We start from the raw sequence: 16,989 nt of genomic DNA, 5'->3' as shown, positions 1-16,989 counted from the left end.
TCTTTATAATTTTCTCCTATAGTCATCTATTATTTTTCTCTATAGTTAACATTTTCAGCTATTTTAATTCTTAAACTTTTATCTAAGATAAAAATTCAAGTAAAATTATTTGAATGTAATTGTGAAAGGGGCAATATTTTTTCCACAGGTCTTTTATATATCCTCCTCCTACAAAGGTAAAATGACTCAATACAAAATTTCAACTATAACAGAAACATATAATATAGGAAGAAAAAGTTTTATTAGGGGTTCATTTCTCAATTCCCCTAAGATAACCAGGTACTCTGTAAATGATAAAACAAAATCTACTGCCCCCAGTAGCTATTTATAGAATAATTGTTTAATTCATTTGATTAATTTATTAATGCTGGCTTATATATATTCTAAATATAATTTTAACTAAGTTTAATCTAGAAAGAAATTATTATTTATGTTGATGTTTAAAGCATAAATGTGATTTTAAATTATTTCATCAAATCATCAAAAATTATATCAGGAGTAAAGTTCTGGACCAATTATTTTGGTTGGGGTAGAAACCAGAGAACAACAACAACAAAAACACTCATCCTTTGGAGTTAACCCAGAGTTTTATATTTTTGGTTATATAAAACCAAACTTAGGAAACCTGGATTTAAAAACTATTTTCTCCTTACTGTTTTCTAATTCCTTAATTTAACAATTTCCATTTTATCCTCTGCTTTAATATTTATTAATAGGTTAATAATTTGTATATTAGAATAATTTACTCTAATAAGCATAAAATCTAACAACAGGTCAATTAGCCAACCATTTACAAATTAAAACTTTTTTCTTTATGTATAGCACCTTTTTTTATTCCAATTTAAAAAGACTAAAATGATCATATAGAATCTATTATATATTATAGATGAACATGTAAAGAATTTGGGTAATTATTAAATGGAGCAAGTGTTTTGGGTAAGGTGTTATATAAGAAAACAACTTCAATCTAAGGAAGTGAAACAATTTTGTTTACATTTAGGTAATTCATGGGTTACTTAAAGATTCAGAGGAAAAAAAGCCTAAAAATTCCTTGGCAAAGTCAAAAGGAATCTAAGTAAACGTATACATTTTATGTTTAAAAAGTAATTTTGACTCCATAAATGGCAGCTGGTTGTGTTCCCCTTCTCTCTTTGGTCAATCCACTAGAGATATCTGGGATCAAAGACAGGATAGTTGTCATGCCAGTAGAGTGCTATGTTAAAAGTGTAGCATTGTTATGTCAAGCTAAAACGTCTGACCATAAAGTGGAATATGAACACCTACCGTGATATGACCTAGTTTTTCTAATAGAAATTCAATACTCATTAAATTTAAGACCACTATCATTATTTAATTTTTTTCTCCATAACATACAAACCAAATTCCTCTATAGCAGTATTATGTTCTTATTCAAATAAAAGATTTGTAGATGGTTTACCTGACATCTTTCTCAAGCCGTGTAATACACTCCTTTAGTGAATCAATCTTAGAATCTCTCTGACGTACCGATTCAATTAAATATCTGTAAGGTTGTTGAGCTTGATTTAACAGAGAATTGGCCATGTCAAGCTAAAGAAAAACAGATTTCATTAAAACCTAGAAAATTTTACAAGAAACTAAAAGTATTTAAAATGCTCTAGCACAGATACAGTATACCTACTCGCCCTTACAAGAATTACTCTGAAAAGCTTTCCCTGTATAAATTGGAAAGTTTTAAAAATTATTAATCAATAAAGCTATTCTCAACAACAACAATGACTGTAAAAGGAAAGAAAAATTTAAATAAAATATTATCTCCAATTTTGGGGAAGGGTTAACTATATTTTCTTACCATTTGTCAGTCTGAGAAGCTATGTGATGCAAAATTTCTCTTCTTTTAATGAATATCCATTAGCTAAAAAGGAAAATCTTTTATTTGAGCTTTATTTTTATTCCAAAATAATTAATTTATTCCAAATAATATAATCACAAAATTTAGTAATTTTTCCAAGCCTTCATATTTCCTTCCATCTCTATTTGTAAAATAGATAATTTATGTACCTAAATCACTATGTATAGTTAACATTTTAAAAAACTATGGTTAAAATATTAACAAAATTTACCATTTTAACCATTTCATTAAGCATATTCACACTGTTGTGTAACCATTGTTAGTATCTATTTCCAAAACATTTTCATCAGCCCCAAAAGAAACTATGTTCCCATTAAGATGGAAACCTCTATCCTACTTTGTGTCTTTGTGAATTTGCCTACTCTAGGTACCTCTTATAAGGGAAATCACATAATATTTGATATTTTATATCTCCTTATTTCACTTAATGTAATGTTTTCAAGGTTCACCTTTGTTGTACCATGTATCAGAACTCTATTCCCTTTTATGGTTAAACTAGAGGCCCAGCACATGAAATTTGTGCATGGGTACAGTCCCTAGGCCTGGTGTGAGATCAGGACCATTTTCCCTGGCTGCAGGCAGCCGGCCCCGCCCCCTGCCACCACCCACCCCCGGTTCCCTGTTATCCATCAGGCAATTGGAGGCTGCCGGCCAGGGGGAGGGACCAAGAGGTTGGCTGTTCCTGCCCGCTTGCAGGCCCCGCCCCTCCACCGCCAGTTGCCCTCTGTGTGTGGGGCGACCCACGGGACAGGGACCTTTGCCTGGTGCCGCCCACGTCCGCCACCACCCACCCCCAGCGACCGGGCCTATGGGCTGGGGGCAGCTCCTGCGTTGCGCGTCTGACCCCTGGTGGTCAGTGTGTGTCATAGTGACTGGTTGTTCTGCCGATCGGTCGATTTGCATATTAGCCTTTTATTATTCTATATAGTAAAAGGCTAATATGCAAATCGACCAAATGGTGGAACAACCAGTCACTATGACACACACTGACCACCAGGGGGCAGATGCTCAATGCAGGAGCTGCCCCCTGGTGGTCAGTGCACTCCCACAGGGGGAGCACCGCTCAGCCAGAAGCCCTGAGCTAGGCTCATGGCTGGCGAGCACAGCAGCGGTGGTGGGAGCCTCTCCTGCTTCCACAGCAGCGCTAAGGATGTCCGACTGCCGGCTTAGGCCCGCTCCCTCACGGGGAGCGGGCCTAAGCCGGCAGTCGGACATCCCCTGAGGGCTCCTGGACTGCGAGAGGGCACAGACAGTGCTGAGGAACCCCCACAAGTGTACAAACTTTGTGCACCAGGCCTCTAGTATAGGATAATATTCCATTGCATGTTTATAGCACATTTTCTTTATTCATTTATCTATTGATGGATATTTCAGTTGTTTCCACTTTCTGGATATTGTGACTAAGACTGCTATGAACAGTGGTGTATAAGTATCTGTTTGAGTACCTATCTTCAGTTCCTTTGAATCTAGGTAGGAGTGAAGTGGAATTGCTGGGTCATATGGTAATTCTATATTTAACTGTTTCAGGACCTGCCAATTGTTTTCCACAGTGGACGCATCCTACCAACAATGTACTTGGTTCCAATTTCTTGACTTCCTTGCTGAAATTGCTATTTCATGTGCTTATTGGCTATTTGTATGTCCTCTTTGGAGAAATGTCTTTTGCTCATATTTTAAGGTTTTTTTTTTTTTTTTTGTTTGTTTTTTTTTAGTTGTAGGTTTTCTTTATATATTCTGGATATTGAGCCCTTATTAGATATATTATTTGCAAATATTTCTGTTTCTACAATGTCTTTTTCACTGTTTTTCTTTTGGTGCTTGTACTTTTGGTGTCATTTAAAAGAAACAATTGCCAAATCCAAGGTCATGAAGATTTTCTCCTATGTTTTCTTGTATGGGTTTTATATCCTTAGCTCTGATATTTAGGTCTTCAGTCCATTAGTTTTTACATACAGTATGCAATATGGTTCCAATTTCATTCTTTTACATGAAGATATGCAGTTTTACCAGCATCATTTGTTGACAAGACTGTCTTTTCTCCATTGAATAGTTTTGTCAACCTTGTGGAGAAACCACTGACCATGTGTAAGGGTTTATTTCTGGGCTCTCTTTGCTATTCCATCAGTCTATGTCTATCCTATGACAGTACAACATTGTTTTAATCACTGTAGCTTTGTAGTAAGTTTTATAATCAGACTAGAGGCCTTGTGCACGATATTTGTGCATGGGTGGAGGGGGTCCCTCAGCCCAGCCTTCACCCTTTCGCAATCCGGGACCCCTTGGGGGATGTCCGACTGCCAAGTTAGGCAGTCGGACATCCCTCTCACAATCTAGGTCCACTGGCTCCTAACTGCTCACCTGCATGCCTGCCTAATCGCCCCTAACCACTCTACCTGTCTGCCTGATCACCCCTAACCACTCTACCTGACTGCCTGATGCCCCTGCTTGCCTGATCACCCCTAACCGCTTGCTTGCCTGCCTGATCACCCCTAACTACTCACTTGCCTGATCGACCCTAACCACTTGCTTGTCTGCCTGATCGCCCCTAACCACTTGCCTGCCTGCCTGATCACCTCTAACTGTTCGCCTGCCTGCCTGATCGCCCCTAACTGCCTCTGCCATGGCCCCTGCCGCAACAGCTTCATCCGGAAGGACGTCTGAAAGGTCATTCAGCTGTCTGATCTAATTAGCATATTACACTTTTATTATTATAGATAGTTTAAGTCGCCCAACTTTGTTTTTCCTTTTCAAGATTGTTTTGGTCATTCAGGGTCCCTTGAAACTCCTTATGAATTTTAGAATGGATTTTCTACTTCTGTAAACATTGTCATTGGGATTTTGAACTGAATCTGTAAATCACTTTGGGTAGTATTATCATCTTAACAATATTGTCTTCCATGAACATAGGATGTCTGTCCATTTATCAGGTCTTCTTCACTGTATTAATGTTTTGTAGTTTTCCATGTACAAATCTTTCTCCTGTTTGATTAAATACACTTAAGTATTTTTATTCTTTTTGAGGCTATTGCAAAGGGAATTGTTTTCTTAATTTCCTTGTTGGATTATTCATTTTTATCTATCTATCCATCTATATATCATCTACCTATCTATTTTTTAAAATATATTTTATTGATTTTTTACAGAGAGGAAGGGAGAGTGAGAGAGAGTTAGAAACATCGATGAGAGAGAAGCATCAATCACCTGCCTCCTGCACACCCCCTTCTGGGGATGTGCCCGCAACCAAGGTACATGCCCTTGACCGGAATCGAACCTGGGACCCTTGAGTCCGTAGGCCGATGCTCTATCCACTGAGCCAAACCGATTAGGGCCTACCTATCTATTTAAAAAAAATCTTTATTGTTGAAAGTATTACATATGTCCCTCCTTTCCCGCCACTGACCTCTTCTAATGGGTGCAAAATGGTCTAGTACACTAATGTGCCATAATTTAGTTACACTACTTATAGTAATATTTAGGATGTTATCAAATTTTGACTAGTATAAAAAATGCTACAACAAACTTTTTTATATTATAGATGTTTTTTCTTAAATTAATATTTTCTTTGTTCAATTTTTCTCTCAGAATATAAGATGCACTAGGTTAAGGGGTACAACTATTTAACGATCTTGACATATAGACCAAAGTTCTTTTCTAAAAGATCTTATCAAATTATATACCCAAATCAATGTTAGTTTTTCTCCTAATTTGCATTTGCTCTTTTTTCCTAAGCAAATGTAAAGTATATGTCAGCATAGGGCTAAACATAGCACTGTCAGTATTAGCAGGACCCTACTTTGGTACATAATGAGTCTCAAAAACTGTATTCGAATGTTGGATAAGCAAAAACTGAACAATCACAACAAAACTGGTGGGTATGGAGAAGGAAGTATTTTATTATACAGAAAAAAAGATTCCAAACTACTATGACCATAAAATGTTATCTAATCTAATAATAGACAAATATGCAAATTGACCGCACCTTCGCTACACCTAAGCCACGCCCACCAACCAATCAGGACAAGTATGCAAATTATCCCAACAAAGATGGCGGCTAATTTGCATATCAGACAGCGTGAAAGAAGCCAGGGGCGAACGGAAAAGCAGGCGGGCTGGTGGAGAAGGCGGGGTGGGTGACAAGGGCGGAGCGGAGGCGGGGCCGGAGGCGAAGGGAAAAGCAGGCGGGCTGGAGGAGAAGGCGGGGCGGGCGACAAGGGAGGAACAGAGGCGGGGTAGAGTGCAGCAGGAAATCCTATTGCAGGATTTTTCCTGCAACGGGAATGCTAGTTTGACAATAAAACTCTAGCATTTCATATGTTTAAACATTTTTTTTCTTCTTTCCTTCATAACCCTTAAGAAGTTCAATTGAGGCAAGAGATTTGCTGCCTTTCTGGAATAAGAAATAATTTATATATTTTTCTCAAATGAAGTACATTTATAAGATCAACACTTAAAAAAATTAATACCTAAACATATTTATTTTAGCATTGCAATTTTTGGTTTTCTGCCCACCCCCTTTAATGGGGGGTGGAGGTGGGGAGGGGCAGAAATAATTATTTTAAAATGATCAATCATGAGGTCCAGCAGAAAAGTGAAGCCACGAGGGACAGACCAACTGCTAAGAGGAAATGTGCTTGCAGTATGGGAACTACTTTGTAAAAGTTATTTAAATTATTCATCTGCATTATATTAGCATATTTTCTTTTGGTTACATTAAGTATAGGCCAAGAAGAGATACCTCAAAGAAAAGGAAATGAATAGTGAAAGAAAAGACTTTTTTGGACACAATTCATTATACTGAAAGCAGAGCCATAAAGAAAAAAATACCATTAATATTTTCTATAGTTTGGGTTTTAGTGTCCTTTTACTTGCTTTGGTAATCATTCCTTAAAATCTATTACAATGTCACTGGAATTTTATTACTCTACTAAGTTACTTTATGAACATTCAAATATGCAGCTGGACAAAAATAAAACTAAGTTCCACTTACCTGTATAACCAGTTTCACTAGTCAATTAAATCAAACAATTGCCTTGACGTTGTTTTCACAGAACTGACCCTAACTGAATAAACTGAACTGACAAGTTGCTTTGTATTTCAAAGTGCAGAATAGAAGGAGTGTGTGTGTGTGTGTGTGTGTGTGGAGGGGGCAGAGGGAGGTGGGGGAAGAGAAGACAGGTAGGGAAGGGCTAGGGCATTTACAGACTGTAGTTAGCTGTGGTCTAGAATGAGCTATGTTTAAAGTTTATCAAGTTTAATTTCAACTGCATAAGAATAAAAAAGCAGTTGTTAGCCTTAATTATTTTAGTTCAATTTTTTTCCTTATAGCAATTACATATATTAGCTGTATTTTTAAAAGGTATCTTTAATAAACAACCTATAAACACCTTCCTCTCTGAATAACAGAAACTACTGAAGTGCTGTCAGTTTTAAGGATATGTTTCTTTATAAACTTGTTTGTAGGCTTCTAAATCCCCCAAATTTAACTTAATTCCTCAGGAAATTAAAAATATGTTTATGTTGCTCAATAAAAAGTGATAATTTCTATTTTTGAAATAAATATAATTGAATAATTTAATTCCTCCAAATACGGTTTTAAAGTCTTTCTGTAACTATAATTAGTATTTAAAAAGTTTTGTAATCACTCACTTTGCTTATTGTTAGTAATCTTTCCTTATAGAAAAGTTTTAGTAATTAGTGACTCAGGAGTCATATACGTAATAAGTGACTCATGACACATTTTATAGAATTGTTATTCCTCCTTTGTTTCAACAAACTGTATCTATGATTCAGAGAAAAGCAATGCCTGATTGTAACAAAACTAGAGGCCTGATGCATGAAATTCGTGAAAGGGGCTCGGCCCTTGCCACCCCGGATGCCTTGCGGCCCCGCAGCCCTGCCCATTGGTTGTTCCGGAAGGTCATTCTGCTGTCTGGTCTAATTAGCATATTAGCTCTTTATTATATAAAAATTATGCATTTTGATTCAAATACTAATTTAACTTATCTATATACATAAAAGCCTAAGTGACCATTATGACCAGTCGACCAAACGACCGGTTGCTATGACATGCACTGACCACGAGGGGGCAGATGCTCAATGCAGAAGCTGCCCCCTGGTGGTTAGTGCGCTCCCACAGCCAACCTCCCACAGCCGGCCAACCTTCCACAGTCCCTCCCCCTGGCTGCCTCGATTGGCCGGGATTGGGACTGGGTGAAATGGCCCCGATCGGCCCTGATAGCCAGCTAGGCCGAGGGACCCCATCTGTGCACGAATTTGTGCACTGGGCCTCTATTTCTTATATACTTTCTCTTAAAATCTAAAAAACATAATGGTGACTATATTTTGTTGTGACATTTTTTTCTGCTGTAGTTTATTCTGAAAGAAACTCCTAGAAATAGAACTCTTTCTTGCCAGAGACAAAATACATTCTCTAGAGTGGAATTTAACACTGAGTTGCTTTCTGTGTATAAATATATGCATGTGACATTTTCTAGTAGTGGTGGTAGTTTGTGCTGCAAAATCCACATATCCTTGCCTAATCTTTGTGATTGTGCCATGAAATGTCAAACACCTACTGAGATCCAATATGGGGCAACACTTTGGTGCTACTTCTCTGTTCTCAATCTAAAGCACTAGTTCTCAGACCTAGCTAATCATCAGAACCACTGTGGAAAATGTTAAAAAACAACAGTGATTTCTGGGACGCCATCCCAGTCCTACTGAAACAAAATTTCTCAGCTTTCTTAGGTTCTGATGACCAATCAAACTTGGAAAACACAGCTTTTGTGATCTTGGACTTGCTGCAGGCCACTCCAATTATTTTATTAAGTTTGACAGTACTGCATATAAACCATCTTATACCCTGAGGTGACCATCCTCCACATTGAAACTGGCTTCTTTCCTAGTGTCCTGTATGGTTAATAATGTCATTATCTTTAACAGGGGTAATATTTAACTGATACAATTTAACCACTTAGGATGGCAGTCTTTGCACTGGAGCAGGATCCTGAGAAACTGTGGTGTCAGGTGTTACTTCTTGGTTGCTGGATGGTGGGGAGGTCCAGGGATTTTCAGAAGAGGGACCAGGACAGACAGGACTGTGGTGGGATGATGACACTTAGGGGCTCAGAGCAGCGGCTATTTACCAATATTTTTGCAAATATTTTATTATTTCAATTACCAGAAGCAAGTGCATACTATATTATTATCAGCCCTGCTCTGGGTCTCAGATTCTCACAGTCTGGTCCAAATAATGAGAAATTAATGAAACTAGTATGTTAAGATAACTAAAAGGAATAAGAATGGCAGTGATGGGTAGATAGATCTGTAGAACATAATTTTCTTTTTAAAATGTGGCTCTAAATCACATTTATTAGAGCTTGATAAAAATGCAGATTCTTGGGCTTTCTTTTAGACCTACTTAATTGCAATCTCTGTGGGCTGGATCTAGTAACCTATATCTTGTAGGAACTTACAAGAATCTTAGGTAATTCTCATACTAACATTTGAGAATTACTACTGAGGAGTAAGGAATAGACATGAGAGAGATATCTATTTTTGAGGGTTAGAGAGACATCTGAGGGAGAATGGGGGTCATAAAGCAAAGAGAAGTATCTATAATGCCATGCCATAGATAGATTAGGGGACTATGAAGAGAATACTGGCAATTAGGAAGTCATCAGTGACCACTGAGAAGGGAACAGTGGACAAATGAAGGGGAAGAGAGCAGAAGGAATTAGTAAAAATAGAGGGCTTAACTTCTGAAAAGTTACTTATGTCAATACACACACAGACTTTTAAAATTGAATTTACTGGGGTGACACTAGTATACAATTATACAGTTTTCAAGTGTACAATTCTGTAACACGTCATCTGTATAATGCACCATGTGTTCACCACCCAAAGTCGAGTCTCCTTCCATTACCATTTATCCCGCCTATACCGTTCCCCCTTTCCCTCTGGAAATCACCATACTGTTGTCTGTGTCTGTGAGTTTTTTGTTTTTTTTCTTAATCCTTTCACCTTTTCAACCAGCCCACCAATTCCCTCTCCCCTCTGACAGCTGTCAGTCTCTTCTTGGAACCTATGAGCCTGTTTCTGTTTTGTTAGTTTATTTTGTTCATTAGATTCCACATATATGAGAGATTATCTGGTATTTGTCTTTCTCTGACTGGCTTAGTTCACTTAGCATAAGTCCAGGTCCATCCATGCTGTCACAAAAGGTATGATTTCCTTCTTCTTTTCTTCTTCTCCTTCTTCTTCTTCTTCTTTTTTTTTTTTTACAGCTGAGTAGTATTCCATTGTATAAATGTACCACAGCTTTTTTTATCCACTCATCTACTGATGGGCACATGGTCTGTTCCCAGATTTTGGCTATTATGAATAACTAGTAGCCCGTTTGCACGAAGATTCGTGCAATAGACCTTCATTCACCTGGCTGCTTGCACCAGTTTTGTGCCGGCACCGGGGACCCAGGCCTTGGCTGTGGCCACCGCCTTCTACCTTCTTTCAGGGTCCCGGCTTGGCCCTGGGCGGTGGCCTTGGGCTCGGCTGCACCCAGCGTCCCTGCTACCCAATCTCAGGAGCGAGCCGACCCCCCAGGTCGGCTCGCTCCTGCGATCGGAGCAGGCACCCGGCTGGCGCCCAAGGCCCGGAAAGCCCCGGGCGGCTTTCCGGGCCTTGGGCTCCGCCGCACCCCAGCGTCCCTGCAACGGTTTCCTGGTGGGCGTGGCTTGGGCGTAGCGAAGGTGTGGTCAATTTGCATATTTGTCTATTATAAGGTAAGATGCTGCAATGAACATAAGGATGCATATATTCTTTTGAATCAGTGTTTTGGGTTTCTTTGGATATATTCCCAGAAATGGAATTGCTGGGTCATAAGGCAGTTCCACTTTTAAGTTTTTGAGGGAATGCCATACTGCTTTCCACAGTGGCTGCACCAATCTGCAGTCCCACCAACAGTGCATGAGGGGTCTCTTTTCTCCACATCCTCGCCAATACACACACACACACACACACACACACACACACACACACACACACACACACACACACTTTTTTTTTTTTTGAAGAGGAACCAAAAAAGCGGGGGATGGGAGGGTGAAGATTCTAAAAAAATCCTTGGGTGAAAAGGATTAAGGGAAATACATTTAGATGACATAATAAAGACAGGATATAGATGATGGACTGATGATTTTGGGGTGTGGAAGTGTTCTGCAATATGAAAATGGGAAATATAATAGGTATAGGAAAATAAAAACACCGGGCAACAGGAATGAGCACCTTGTTAATGTTCAACAACAATATGGATCTACAATGCTTCCAACCAGCAAAAGTAGCAGATTTCCATAAGAATTTTTAGCACATTACCAGAAAACTCAAGATTTTTCTCTCCCTCTTTCCTTCCTTCCATTAAATATTTATAGAATAACTACCAGGCTGTAAGATGCTATGCTAAAGGTGGGGATTGTCAAAAAAAGCCTGCTGGATGAATCTGGTAACAAAGCAATCTAAGAATGCTAGTGACAGTGCTCAGACAGATAAGGCTCAGACTGGGCAGGAAGAAGAGGGGCTTGACAGAGGAGAAAAATACGAAGAGTTTATGAGTCTAGGGCTTGTAATAAGCCCTAATAAAGCACAAGTTTAGTAGGAATGAGAGAACTGGGAGAGCTGGAAGGACTGAAAAAGCTGGAAGGACAGGAGATAAAGAGTCAAGAATGTAATTTTCGAGTTCTAAATTTCTCTCCCCCTCAAAGATACCCTTGAGAAATTCATCTTAATGTGATTTGATTGTATAACAATGCTGATGGGGTGGGGAGTGGGATTTGCAGTGTGATTTATAATATCTCCTAAATGAAAAAATTTTAGACACTGATGCATTATTAAGGCACAATCAATTAGGTAAAAAGTTTAAAAAATGATTTTATTTGTTTGACATGTACACAGGATATGATTTATAAATAAGTCATTGTTGTACCTACTTCAGTGGTGGTTGGCATTTGGGGGACACACACACACACAAATATATATATTAAAACAAAATAGAGAAACACAATATATTTTTCTGTAACTTTCCTTTTTTTGAAAAATTATCAATATAGTATGAACCCCTTTTAAAGTTAGCACATATAGATGTACTTTTTTGTAACTATGCATCTTGAAGTCTTTCTTAAATTTAGCAACTTCACATTTGTAACAAATCACCTGGATTCAATTAAGTGCCTTCTATGTAAAAAATTCCAGGCAACTAAACCTTGCCATTTGGTCAGTTGAGATTGTGCATATGCCATTTTCTAGATAAGTTTTTGAAGTAAGTTAGCTGTAACAGATAAATCTGCAAGTGCTTACACTAGAAGACAAGGCCTTTGTGAACAAGGCTGTCTGTACATGTTAAGAGGGCAAGTCCATGCCTATTTTGCTATCAGTGGTTGGATATAGTGGGAGTTTGATAAATGTTTACTAAATGACTGGAAAGAACAAAAGCAAGAATCAAGGTTTAATAAAGCTAAGGAAGACCAATTCATGCTGGCAGTAATGTGACATGCTTTATGATTTAGTCTAGATTTTCTGCTGTTTACTGGTAATAAAACCCACATCAACATTCTTTTTTTTTTTTTTAAACTATCTCCGGCATCCTTGGCCTATACAAAGAAACTCTTTTTTTTAAAAAAATATGTATTTTTTTAATTGATTTCAGAGAGGCAGGGAGAGGGAGAGAGATAGAAACATCAATGATGAGAGAGAATCGATTGCTGCCTCCTGCAGGCCCCCTACTTGGGATCGAGCCCACAACCTGGGCATGTGCCCTTGACTTGAATCGAACCCAGGACCCTTCAGTCTGCAGGCCAACGCTCTATCCAGTGAGCCAAACAAGCTAGGGCCACATCAACATTCTTAACTAACTTGGTGGGTTCTTGAAAATAGGGGCCCCATGCAGTCGCCCCTAACTGCACACACACACAAAAAGCCAATTCATTTTTTTCTCTTTTATACTGGACCAACTAATGAAGCAATGATCTGAAGACACTGGACATAAAGCAATGAAGGACAATGACCTGTAAGACATGGTTCATGTGGCAGAGTGCTGAAGAAAAGAGAGCTTCAAGGAGAGAAAACTCTGAAATTTATAGACAGCCCCCCTTGAGTATTCACCTAGGCATTGAACAGTATATATGTGTAAAGAAACTACCAGAGGCTGAGATAGAACCACTGAACAATCCCTAATGATCACATAGGCCAGGAATAGTACCTATTCCCACCAGACAATGTATAAAACCTACTAATTCATATGACATGAGGTAGATACTTAAAGGGCTTTGGTCTCCGTAGTAGTGGAAAAATTAGCCTTACGATAAACCTTTCTTTGCTTATATAAGCTTAAAAGAAAAGACTTGAAATGACCAAACTTTTTCCAAGAAACTTAGCCATGCTTGAAAACAAAACTCACACAGATGTATAGAAATCCAAAAATTATTTAGTTCTAAGATAAAATTCACAATGTCTGGCACCCAGTAAATAAATTAGTAGGCATGCAAAGAAGCAGGACAATATGATACATAATGAAGTCAATTTAATAGAAAGCAATTACGAAATGACAAAATAATAGAATTAGTAGAAAAGGATATCAAAGCAGTTGTTGAAACTCTATTTCATATGCTCAAGAAAAGCAAGTTTGAAAAGGTTAAGTAGAGACCTGGAAGATATCAAAAAGACCCAAAATGAACTTCTAGAAATGAAAATTACAATATCTGAGATGAAAAACATACTGAATTGAATTAACATTATATTATACACTAGAGGCCCCGTGCATGAAATTCATGCATGGGGGTAGGGGGGTCCTCTCAGCCCAGCCTGCACCCTCTCTAATCCAGGACCCCTTGGGGGACATCCCTCTCACAATCCTGGACTGCTGGCTCCTAATCGCTTGCCTGCCTGCCTGCCTGGTCGCCCCTAACTGCCCCAACCCTGCCGGCCTGATCGCCCCTCACTGTCTCTGCATGCCGGCCTGATCGCCCCAACTGCCCCCCGCTACCAGCCAGGTCGTCCCCAACTGCCCCCGCCCTGCTGGCCTGGTCACTCCTAACTGCCCCTCCCCACCGGCCTGGTCACCCTTTACTGCCCCCCGCCCCTGCCGGACTGGTCACCCCCAACTGCCCCCACTGCTGGTCACCCCCAACTGCCCCCACTGGCCTGGTTGCCCCCAACTGCACCCCCCTTGCCAGCCTGGTCGCCGCATGCAGTCTGCTGTTCAGTCATTTGGTCGCCCCTCACTAACCCCCCTGCCGGCCTGGTCACCCCACGCAGCCTGCTGTTCAGTTGCTTGGTCATCCCTCACTAACCCCCCTGCCGGCCTGGTCGCCCCACGCAGCCTGCTTGTTCAGTTGTTTGGTCGTCCCTCACTAACCCCCTGCCAGCCTGATCATAGGCAGTCATCTTGTGAGGGCATGAGGGTTAATTTGCATATTACCTCTTTATTATATAGGATTGGAAAAGAAAAGGTTAGTGGACTTGAAGACTTAGTAGAAGAATTTATACGAGAGAGAGAGAGAGAGAGAGAGAGAGAGAGAGAGAGAGACACTTAACAAAAAACAAACCCAAACATTTGAAGAAATAATGGATGAAAAATTTCCAAATTTGATGATATCACATATACAATAAGTTTGATAGAAATGAAGCCCAGGAAACATCAAGAAAACCACACCAAGTCACATCATAATCAAATTGCTTAAAGCTAGTGAAAAAAAATCTTAAAAGCAGCTAGAGAAATAAGACATTACTTATAGAGGAAAAAAGAAAGATGACAGCATATTTCTTGTCAGAAACAATGCAAACTAAAAGAGAAGTAACATCTTTCAAATACTAAAGAATTCTTTACACCGGGAAAATATAGTTCACAAACAAAGGTGAGCCCTGGCCAGTGTTGCTCAGTGGTTAAGAGCGTCAGCCCCAGAGGGTCATGGGCTCAATTCCCAGTCAAGGGCACATACTTGGGTTGTAGGTTCAATCCCCACCTGGGTTGGGGCGTTTGTGGGAGGCAACTGATTGATGTGTCTCACATGGATGTTTCTCTCCCTCCCTCCCTTTCACTCTCTCTAAAAAGTCAATGGAAAAAATATTCTCGGGTGAGGATTACCAAAAAACAACAAGAAAGGTTAACTCAGCCCCTAGATGTATATTTAAAAGTATTAAGCAGTCAAACATATCCTGTACTTGAATGTTCACAGCAGTGCTATCACAACAGCCAAAAGGTGGAAATAACCTAACTGTCCATCAGTGAATGAATGAGCTAAAGGTAATATATCTGGAAATCTGCTAAGCGAGTAGATTTCAGGAGCTCTCACGACATATACACAAAAGGTTAAATACTATGTGAGGAGACAGATACGTTGATTAGCTTGACTGCAGCAATCATTTCACTGTGATAAATATATATCAAATCTTCATGTTATCACCTTATATACATTTGTTATTAAAAAATAAATAAAATAACAAAAAATAAAATTCAAGCTATAAAACAAAGGCCCTCAAAGGCGAAGCACAAGAAACATAAGAAAAAGACAGATAACTTGGACTTCATCAAAATTAACTTTTGTGATCAAAGGACATTAACAGGAAAGCAAAAGATAAACCATAGAATGGGAAAAAATATTTGCATGTCATATATCTGATAAGGGTCTATATTCAGAATAAAGGAAGAACTCTTACAACTCAACAACAAAAAGACAGACACCCCAATTAAAAAACGAACAAATGACAAGAATAGACATTTCTCCAAAGATAAACAAATGGCCAATAAGCACACAAAACAATGTTCAACATCATCAGTTACAAAGTTAATGCAAATCAAAATTACAATGAGATACTACTTCAAACCCACTAGAGTGGCTAGAATGAAAAAACAAAAACAAAAAACAGCCCTGGCTGGTGTTAGTTGGAGCATCGTTCTGTACACCAAGAGGTGTCGGGTCTGATTCCCAGTAAGGGCATATACTCTGGTTGTGGGTTTGACACCAGGTTGGAGCATGTTTGGGAAGGCAACTGATTGATGTTTCTCTCTCTCTCCCCTCCTCCCTTATGCTAAGTGTCAGAGAAAGAGAAGTACCATATGATTTCACTCATATGTGGAATTTAATGAACAAAGTGAACTAACAAGAAAAATAGAGACAGACTCATAGATAGAGAGCAGGCAGACAGCTCTGGTGGCAGGAGTTGGGGAGAGAAGGTTATGGGGGTGGGGTGGAGGGATTGAACAAAAAAGAAAAAAAATAGAAAGAACTCAACAGTGTAGTGACTGTGGGGAAGGGTTGGGGAGGTGAAAGTAGAAGAGGGTATGGGGTTGATAAATGGTGATGAGCAAAATAAATTAATTAAAACATTAACAAACAAACAAAAAATAAGCATTGGTGAGGATATAAGAAATTGAAACCCTTTTAACATTGCTGGTGGGAATGTAAAATGGTGAAGTTGCTGTGGAAAACAGTTCTGTGGTTCCTCAAAAAGTTAAATACTGAATTACCATGTTACTTAGCAATTCTATTTCTTAGGTACACACCCGTAAGAATTGAAAATAGGTGTTCAGACAAAAAACTTGTACACAAATGTTCATAGCAGCACTATTCACAATAGCCAAATGATGGAAATAACCTAAACATCCATCAGCTGATGAGTAGATAAACAAAATGTGACATATCTGTACAATGGAATACTATTCAGTTATAAAAAGGAATTAAATACTGATAGATGGTGGAAGATGAATGAACTTTGAAAATGTTATGTTAAGTGAAAAAGGCAAGGGACAAAAGTTCACATATTGCATAATTCCATTTATATGAAAAATCCATAGAGACAGACAGCACATTAGTGGTTGCCAAGGGCTAGAAGTAGGAGAGAATGAGAAGTGAATTTTTAATGGGAACAGGGTTTCCTAATGGGTGATTAAAATGTTCTATAACTTGATAGTGATAATGATTGTACATATAAACATACCAAAGGCCACTGAATTAAATATTAAAAACATTTTTTTTTAAATGGTAAGCCTTCAAACACATACAATTTATTTGGCCTTAGGGATATAACTGAGAAATACATTGTAAGCTTGA

General features: G+C 38.8%; 1 protein-coding gene across 1 annotated transcript in view; it reads right to left on the bottom strand.

Moving 5' to 3' along the window:
* Positions 1 to 16,989, bottom strand: part of PIBF1 (progesterone immunomodulatory binding factor 1) — a 203,066-nt gene that overhangs the window by 41,222 nt on the left and 144,855 nt on the right. The window contains exon 15 of the mRNA XM_054719848.1: positions 1,439 to 1,569. Within this exon, the coding sequence (XP_054575823.1) occupies positions 1,439 to 1,569 (131 nt within the window). The remainder of the gene's footprint in view (positions 1 to 1,438; positions 1,570 to 16,989) is intronic.

The sequence above is a fragment of the Eptesicus fuscus genome, chromosome 8 (assembly GCF_027574615.1).
Source record: "Eptesicus fuscus isolate TK198812 chromosome 8, DD_ASM_mEF_20220401, whole genome shotgun sequence".
Taxonomy (NCBI): Eukaryota; Metazoa; Chordata; class Mammalia; order Chiroptera; family Vespertilionidae; genus Eptesicus; species Eptesicus fuscus.
Note: the sequence above shows the minus strand (reverse complement) of the source record. Positions and strands in the feature narration are given on the sequence as shown.